The following is a 9866-nucleotide window of genomic DNA, read 5'->3' as shown; positions in this document are numbered from 1 at the left end:
GTGCTGCGAACTCAAGTATGAAAGGTTTGTACTTCTGTTCTGTGGTTGACGTCCATTTTGACGCGAACGCTATAGGTAACAAGCGTTCTATCCACTTTCCTGATGGTCTTTGGATTCGTGTTCGTTGTGACAGTACTGCTGCTAGTCCTTCCTGACACCCATCTGATGTTACGACAAATGGTGACCCGTCGTACTTTGGTGCTTGTAAGATAGGGCGTGCTACTAATGCGGCTTTCAGATCTAGGAATGCCTTAGTGTGCTCTTGCGTCCATTGGTTGTCCAGTTTTGTGGTTTCTTAGTATGCACCGGTACGTATTTTTCGTGTATGGGTGTGTTAATGGTGCCTCCTTTACTAGGTTATGCAACGGCCCTTCTCGCTTCACGTATCCTAGTACTAGGTCCCTGAGATGGCTAGTGAGTCCTAGGAATGACTCTAAGTTAAGTGCGTCTGCTGGCCTTTCCCAGTTTACGATGGCAGTTAATTTCTCCAGGTCCGGTTGAACTCCTCTTGGTCCTACAGTTGCTCCTGCAAACATTGTTTTCCGTCATGAAGAGTCGACATTTCATGGGTGATAGAGATAGCTTTCGGTCCCGACAACGCTGAAAAATGTGTTCTAGCTTCTCAAACATCTCATCAAACGTGTCACCCGCGCTTCCTCCATTGTCCACAAAGATCTCCATGGTGGTATCCGCAATTAAATCATGTAAATGGTTAGCGGTCATCTCACAGAACGTGGTGGGTGCTCCGGTGAGTCCCATTGGCATATGTTTATACCAAAAGTAACCTCATCCTTCTACATAGAAGGCTGTTAGGGTCTGGACTCCTCTGGAACCTCGACAGCGTAAAATCCGGACACAAAGTCGAATACTGACACATATTTATGTCCACTTAGCCTTAGTTGCTTGGCCCGTATGTCCCCTTGCGGCATTGGCGCTATAATGGTATGTCTGTTAACTTCGTTAAAGTTCTGACATATTCTCCATTTCTGCGGCTTGTTGTCTACCGCTTCTGGTGGCGCTTCCTGGACTTCGCGTTCTGGTAGCATGAATGCTGGCAGCTGACCGTTTTGCGTGTATTGTTCGTTGACTTTGTACTGCAGCTCTTCTAATGTGAGTCCACCTTGTTCATGTGCTTTCTGCGCTAATACTATGGTGGCACAGCATTTGACCTGTTCTGCTGGTGCCTTTTCGATTATTCCTGTGGCTAACATCTCGTCAATCCGCCCATGTAAGAACTGGGCTTGTCGTGGCGTAAGGGCTCGCTGACGGACTCGTAGATTGAATGTGGCGTCCTCTGGTATGTTTAGTCGATGTTGGGCTCCTGGTACCGGGAGGACTTCTGAGAGTGAGCATGCGAATATGTCTGCGTACCTTTCTACTAAGTCTTCGACTCGTTTGCGTTCTTCCTCTGTTAGTGCTTCCCCGTATTGGACTGCCTTCATGATATAGGCTACTCGTTTCGGGTTTTTTGGGTCCGTCACTCTTGTGAAGACTGTCGCTTCATTCTTGTTGTCTGTTGTGACACAAACTGAGGTGTTCTTCTCTAGGCTTATCTTTTGATTAGTACAGGTTTCTGAATGCGTGTTCTGATTTTGCGATGGGACTTCTCTTGTTAGGGTATGCTCTTCTCTCTTCGTTATGTCTTCCTCTCGACCTTGGTTGTAGATCGTCCTTGAGCCTCCTTTCCCGGTTATGTGCACCACGTCTGCCTCGTATTCGTGTATCGCTCGGAATGCCCGTAGTAGTGGTTTCCCTAGCAGGAACTTCCATCCGCCTCCACTTTCGAATACCTCGAACTCTCCTTGTGATCCTATTCCATCTATCACCACTTCGCCTCTCCATACTGCTTTGGAGGGCACAACTGTGCCATTCGCCATGTGTAATCTCTTCGTCGATGTTCCCCAGCTTCCCAGTTGGTGTTTTACTTTTTCGAATGTCGCTGCACACATTGCATTGACCATAGCGCCTTCATCAAAAAGTGCTTTGACTTGTATAGCTTCTCCTTGTGCTCCCTTAAGTGAGATGTACTGCTGGAACGGTTGGCATTCGCAGTGAGTCTCTTCATCGTCCGTCAAATACAATTCAATAACCTCATATGTTCACTAGAATGGGGCTGCATAGTGACATACTCTGTATGGCTGGCGTTTTCGACGGAGGTGTGGTGCTTGTCCTCGCATGTCTCCTCTTGGCACGCGAGGACAGATTCTTCTTTATCCTGAGGTATTGTATCCATTAGGGTCGTTTGGTTGTCCTCTACACCAATGACCCTTGGCCTTTTCCCTGCTCTGCTACCTCTGGGGTGAAGATTTCCTCTAACATGTAATTGACTTGTAGCGCTGTTGCTCTATTGAATGCTCCGAGCGTCCTGGTGCATAGGCCTCGCCATATTGTTTCGTTCTTCGGTAGTTGCGCCTCTGCTGGTAATTGGCACGCTGGACTTATATGTCCATGCACTCCACATCTGAAACACTCTCCTGAGCATATTTGTGCTGTGCCTGGCATTAACGGGAAAGGTGTGTTCTCGCTGCATCTCATTCCTTCTCCCCATCTCATTGCCCACTGTCTCCTTTGCTCATTATAGGCTGCTTGTCCTGCATCTGTATCCACATGATGCGGTAGATCGTTGATTCGCGCCCGTAAGAAGTCACGTTCTTCTTGTGTGGGTACACTGTGTATTGCTTGTTGTCCTGGCTGGGTCTGATTGGCTGCTGTGTAGCGTACTTGTCTTCTAGCGATCTGCGCTTGCTGAGTGGTAGGGTTTTCCTGCTGTTGTTCTCATCTGCGGTCCTGTTAATCCCATTGCTCGCACATATTGCAGTAACATATCTCCGTATTATACGAGTGAACGGACGTGCATAATATCCCGTATGATACGGGCCAGCGGACCATGGGCCGAAGGTAGATATATCCTCAACTGTGACGGATGGGCCGGGAGTGTTATTATTCCCGATGGAGACGGGTTGGCCCAGGTGGGGAATATGTAAAGTAGATGGGTGGGGCCGATGGACATGAATTTTCAATAGACGGATCGGCCGAGGTAGTTGGATATTATGTAGATGGGTGTACCAAGGTAGATATGTATCAAATAGCCGGGTATATCAAGGGTGCTTGTTATCACATAGACAGGTGGGCCCAGATATATATCATATTAGACGGGTGGGCCGACGAATTAATATTATTTTGTAGACGGGTGGGCCGACGTATTGGTATTATTTTGTAGACGAGTGGGCCGAGGGAGCGGTGAAAGATTTATTATATACGGGTGGGCCAATGGTAGACATATATTGCATAGACGGGTAGGCCGACGTAGGGGTATATAATATAAACGGTGGGCCCAGGAGAATGATAATTGTAGACATGATGGAGCTCAGCTAGTTGTATATCATGGAGGTAATAATTCAAAGTCATCTAATGATGTAGTATGGCATGGAGCCTTGCAAAGGGGTGAAGTGGAAACTCGAGCGAAGTGTACCAAGTTCCGAGACCCGGGTCTCGACAAATGAATATGTGATGTCCAGCACACTTCCGATCGTCTGGTATTTCATTGAGCAATATATGATAATAGATCTTTGAAAGCCAACATCATCCAAGCCTACCAAATGCCAAATGCCAAATGCCAAGTTCCAACTACCGAAAATCAAGTGAAGTGTACCAATATCCGAGCCCTGACTATCAAATCCCGACAATCGACCATTGAGTCCCGACTACCGAGTCTTGAAACCCGAGTCCCAAAGCCCGAGATTTGAGTCCTGAAACCCAATGCCCAACCATTGAATCCCAACAATCGAGTATCAAGTCCCGACCAACGAGTCCCAAATATTGAGTCCTGACCATCGAGACCCAACACCAACACACCCAACACCCAACACCCAACACCCAACACCCAACACCCCAACACCCAACACCCAACACCCGACACCCGACAACCGACAACCGACACCCAACACCCGAGATTCAAGACTCAAGTTCCGACTATGGAGTCCCAGATATCAAAATCAAGTGAAGTGTACTGAGATCCGAGTCCAACCTGAAGGATTCCTTAGGCTGGACTTCCAAACCTTTGGATTTGTCCTTCCATCTCTATCCAAGCTTAAGGATTGATTCCTTAAGCTGGACCTTTGCCTTTCTGGCACTTCCTGTCTTTCCAAGACTTATGTCTACTTCCTGTTATCTCCGACTCCACCTAAGTGTAGCCTACCTCTGTTTGCTTCTACTCCAGACCTTGTCCATGGTAGTCTTTATTCTCCTGTCCTATAATCCTGTCCACTCCTGCTGACCTCCAGACCTTTGGATCTCCGGACATCTTACCCTTTGGATATCAAAACCTTTGGACATTGTAACCTTTGGACATCATGACCTTCAGACATCATAACCTTTGGACATCTGAACATTCAGATGGCGCAACCTTCAGGCATCCTGTCCTCTGGACCACTCCTCCTATCTGATCCTGCTTTGGACTCTGTCCCTTGCAGTCTCTCCTCCATGTGCTTCCATCTAGGAAGCTTACCTTCAGAAGTCTTATCTTCGGACCCTATGCAGCAGGTGAAACTCCTCCAGAGTTTCCTGTACTTCTCTAGAAGTTTCTATACTCCTCCGGAAGGTTCCTGTGCTCATCCAGAAGTCCTCCAGCACTCCATCAGAGTAGCCAGTCTCCGGAAGTCCTTCGGACTTCATTGGATTTCATCTGGACTTCATTCTGAAATTAAGGGTATGTACTTGGGAAAGGTGCAAAATAAAATATACTGACTACCAAGTGCTGAGCACTAAGTGTCGAGTTCCAAGTTCCGAGTTCCGAGTTCCGAGTTCCGAGTTCCGAGTGCCAAGTGCCCCGATGCTTTCGGGTATTAACACCCAGATAGCCCTCGCTCTCAGGGGCCCGTCAGAATTTAGATCATCTCAAACGGATGTGATTTGAGTGAGATATGAGCAAAATACTATATACCAGGTGAATTTTGGCATCAGAAGTTCGATGCTTTCAGGCATTGACATGAAGATAGCCCTCAATCTCAGGGGTGTGGGAGAATTCAGATTGTCTGAAATGGATATAATTTGAGTGAGATATATGCAAAATACAATATATTGACTACTGAGTGCTGAGTACCAAGTGCCGAGTGCCAAGTGCAGAGTGCCCCGATGCTTTCAGGCATTAACACCCAGATAGCCCATGCTCTCAGGGGCCCATCAGAATTTAGATCATCTCAAACAGATGTGATTTAATGTGTCCCAAGTGCTGAGTGCCGAGTCCCAAGTGCTGAGTGCCGAGTGCTGAGTTCTGAGTTCCGAGTTCCAAGTTCCAAGTTCCGAGTTCCGAGTTCCGAGTTCCGAGTGCCAAGTGCCCCAATGCTTTCGGGTATTAACACCCAGATAGCCCTCGTCCTCAGGGGCCTGTCAGAATTTAGATCATCTCAAACAGATGTGATTTGAGTGAGATATGAGCAAAATACTATATACTGGGTGAATTTCAGCATTGGAAGTTTGATGCTTTCGATGTTTTTGATGTCGGGTCTTGATGCTTTCGGGCATTAACATGTAGATAGCCCTCGATCTCAGGGGTGTGGCAAAATTTAGATTGTCTAAAACAGATATAATTTGAGTGAGATATATGCAAAATACCACACACTGACTACCGAGTGCTGAGTGCCAAGTGCCAAGTGCCGAAAACCAAGTTCTGAGTGCCGAGTGCCGAGTGCTGAGTGCCAAGTGCTGAGTTCCAAGTGCCGAGTTCCAAGTGCCGAGTTCCGAGTTCCGAGTGCCCTGATGCTTTCGGGTATTGACACCCAGATAGCCCTCGCTCTCAGGGACCTGTCAGAATGTAGATCATCTCAAACGGATGAGATTTGAGTGAGATATGAACAAAATACTATATACCAGGTGAATTTTGGCATCAGAAGTTCGATGCTTTCGATGTTTTTCATGTCGGGTCTTGATGCTTTCGGGCATTAACATGTAGATAGCCCTTGATCTCAGGGGTGTGGCAGAATTCACATTGTCTCAAATGGATATAATTTGAGTGAGATATTTGCAAAATACTATGTATATACTGACTACCGAGTGCTGAGTGCCGAGTTCTGAGTGCCAAATGAATACCACACACTGACTACCGAGGGCTGAGTACCAAGTGCCGAGTGCTGAGTGCCGAGTTCCGAGTTCCGAGTTCCGAGTGCCAAGTACCCCGATGCTTTCGGGTATTAACACCCAGATAGCCCACGCTCTCAGGGACCCATCAGAATTTAGATCATCTCAAATGGATGTGATTTGAGTGAGATATGAATAAAATACTATATACCGGGTGAATTTTGGCATCAGAAGTTCGATGCTTTCGATGTTTTTAATGTCGGCTCTTGATGCTTTCGGGCATTGACATGCAGATAGCCCTAGATCTCAGGGATTCATCAGAATTTAGATAGTCTGAAATAGATATGATTTGAGTGAGATATATGCACAATCCAAGATACAGGGTGAATGAGTCCCGAGTGTTGAGTGCCAAGTGCTGAGTTCTGAGTTCTGAGTTCCGAGTGCCGAGTGCCGAGTGCTGAGTGCCCTGATGCGTTCAGGCATTCAATCACTGTCAGGAGGTGTTCCCTCATCCACCTCAGTGCCTTCAGTGTTGCAATCAAGCTTTCTGCTGTGTGCTGAGTGCCGAGTGCCGAGTTCCGAGTTCCGAGTTCCGAGTTCCGAGTTCCGAGTTCCGAGTTCCGAGTTCCGAGTGCCCTGATGCTTTCGGGTATTAACACCCAGATAGCCCTCGCTCTCAGGGACCCGTCAGAATTGAGATCATCTCAAACGGATGTGATTTGAGTGAGATATGAACAGAATACTATATGCCGGGTGAATGTTGGCATCAGAAGTTCGATGCTTTCGATGTTATTGATGTCGGGTCTTGATGCTTTCAGGCATGAACATGTAGATAGCCCTCAATCTCAGGGGTGTGGCAGAATTCACATTGTCTCAAACAGATATAATTTGAGTGAGATATTTGCACCATACTATGTATATCCTGACTACCGAGTGCTGAGTGCTGAGTTTTGAGTTCCGAGTTCCGAGTGCCAAGTGCCGAGTTCCGAGTGCCGAGTTCCGAGTGCCGAGTGCCCCGAGGCCTTCGGGTATTAACATCCAGATAGCCCACGCTCTCAGGGGCCCATCAGAATTTAGATCATCTTAAACGGATGTGATTTGAGTGAGATATGAGCAAAATACTATATACCAAGTGAATTTCACCATCAGAAGTTTGATGCTTTTGATGTTATTGATATCAAGCCTCGATGCCTTCAGGCATTGACATGCAGATAGCCCTAGATCTCACGGGTCTGGCAGAATTTAGCCCATCCCAAATGGATAAGAGTTGAGTGAGATATGAGCAAAATCCCATATACTGTGTGTATTTCAGCATTGTAAGGTCAATGCTTTCCATGTTTGCAATGTCTAGCCTCAATGCATTCAGGCATTCACAAGCAGATAGAACTTGATCTCAGGGGCCTGTCACAATTCAGATCGTCTCACACGGATAAGACTTGAGTGAGATATGAGCAAAATATTATATATCAGGTGATTTTGATGTCAGGCCTTGCACCAAGGGTAAGCACATAGCACAACAGGAATAAATCCTGTTGTCCTAGTATCCTTATATATTGCATATACTATCGAAGGGATGTTGGGGATCATATTTTGCCTCAAACAGACATGATTTGAGGGAGATATGAGCAAAATACAATTTATTGGGTGTGTCTGAGCTTCGCAGGTTCAATCTTTTTGTTGTCAGCCTTGTGTGGGAAAAATTCTAAAACATCAGGAGAAACATAAAAACACATCATCAGGGACTGCATCAGGTTTGCTATGATCACACCTATGTATAATATGATAGATTGGCTTCCAGTGTACTGTTCCAGTCCCTGAAACAGTATCTGTCAGTGGTATGTATCTCTAAATACAAAAAAACTCGAAATTCAAGGCAATCACTGTGCACTGGTGCAAGAAAGTTACAATCACAAGATATACATCAGCAAAATATGATTTTGCCACACGGTTACCAGAAGGTCACAAGCTTTGACAGTGCTTACTAGACTAAGGATATGATTGTCTTAACTCAATAGTCTTAACCTTGCTAGGCATAATATAAGCTTTCTTAATAACCATGACTGTCATATCTTCCATAATAATCCTAACCCTCACAGCTTATGTATTATGTAGTAATCAACAATCATATTAGACTATCAAGTGAAGACTATCGTGTAATGACTATCAAGTTAAGACTACTGTATTTTATTCTAAGTCTGTACAATAGACCTGTGATACTTGATGAGTGTCAGCCTGAACAGTATATTAAAGATCACACTATCATACTACACATAGGTATGACTATTGAAGACATGATGTAGTGCCTTATGATGTGTTTTTATGTGTCTCTGATGTGTTGAGAATGTCCTACATTACCTCATCTGTCCATGTGAGGCCATATGAATTCTGTGAACTCTGACATAAGGGCTATCCACATGTCATGAACCACAGTCATCTAGGCCTCACATTGAAATCATGAAAGCATCAAACTCTGATGCGAAAATATGATCCAAATTCTGAAGGACCCCTGAGAGTGAAGGCTATCTGCATATCAATGCCTGAAAGCATTGAGGCCCGACATCAAAATCATTGAAAGCATTGAACTTCCAATGCTGAAATTCACCTGATATATAGTATTTTGCTCCTATCTCACTCAAATCACATCTGTTTGAGATAATCAAAATTCTGATGGACCCCTGAGAGCAAGGGCTATCTGGGTGGTAATGCCCGAAAGCATCGGGACACTCAGCACTCGGAAGGCACTTGGCACTCGGCACTCGGCACTTGGTACTCAGCACTTGGTAGTCATATGGGATTTTGCATATATCTCACTCAAATTATATCTGTTTCAGACAATCTGAATTTTACCACACCCCTGAGATCGAGGGCTATCTACATGTCAATACCCAAAAGCATTGAGACCCGACATCAAAAACATCGAAAGCATTGAACTTCTGATGCCAAAATTCACCCGGTATAGTATTTTGTTCATATCTCGCTCAAATCACATCCGTTTGAGATGATGATCAATTCTGACAGGCCCTGAGAGCGAGGGTTTAATACCCGAAAGCATCGGGCACTCGGCACTCACTCGAACATGGCACTCGGCACTCGGCACTCGGAACTCGGAACTCGGAACTCGGCACTGCAGCACTGGTACTCAGCACTCGGTATCAGTGTGTGGTATTTTGCATTATCTCACTCAAATTATATCTGTTTAGACAATCTGATTTTGCCACACCCCTGAGATCGAGGGCTATCTATATGTTAATGCCGAAAGCATCAAGACCCGACATCAAAAACATCGAAAGCATCAAACTTCTGATGAAATTCACCCGGTATATAGTATTTTGTTCATATCTCACTCAAATCACATCTGTTTGAGATGATCTAAATTCTGACAGGCCCCTGAGACGAGGGCTATCTGGGTGTTAATACCCGAAAGCATCGGGGCACTCGGAACTCGGAACTCGGCACTCGGCACTCAGAACTCAGCACTCGGCACTCAGCACTTGGGACTCGGCACTCAGCACTTGGGACTCATTAAATCACATCTGTTTGAGATGATCTAAATTCTGATGGGCCCCTGAGAGCATGGGCTATCTGGGTGTTAATGCCCGAAAGCATCAGGGCACTCTGCACTTGGCACTCAGCACTTGGTACTCAGCACTCAGTAGTCAATATATAGTATTTGCATATATCTCACTTGAAATTCACCTGGTATATAGTATTTTGTTCATATCTCACTCAAATCACATCTGTTTGAGATGATCTAAATTCTGACGGGCCCCTGAGTGTGAGGGCTATCTGGG

General features: G+C 45.7%; 1 protein-coding gene across 1 annotated transcript; it reads right to left on the bottom strand.

Moving 5' to 3' along the window:
• Positions 1–3404: 3404 nt before the first annotated feature.
• Positions 3405–4230, bottom strand: DFJ58DRAFT_850315 (uncharacterized protein; the record flags this gene model as incomplete). Its single annotated transcript, XM_041393763.1, has 4 exons — positions 3405–3533; positions 3597–3669; positions 3856–3972; positions 4199–4230. The coding sequence occupies 4 exons, from the start codon at positions 4228–4230 to the stop codon at positions 3405–3407; spliced, it is 351 nt and encodes a 116-aa protein (XP_041234682.1).
• Positions 4231–9866: the final 5636 nt, after the last annotated feature.

The sequence above is a fragment of the Suillus subalutaceus genome, assembly GCF_016647625.1.
Source record: "Suillus subalutaceus strain FC151 chromosome Unknown DFJ58scaffold_732, whole genome shotgun sequence".
Taxonomy (NCBI): domain Eukaryota; kingdom Fungi; phylum Basidiomycota; class Agaricomycetes; order Boletales; family Suillaceae; genus Suillus; species Suillus subalutaceus.
Note: the sequence above shows the minus strand (reverse complement) of the source record. Positions and strands in the feature narration are given on the sequence as shown.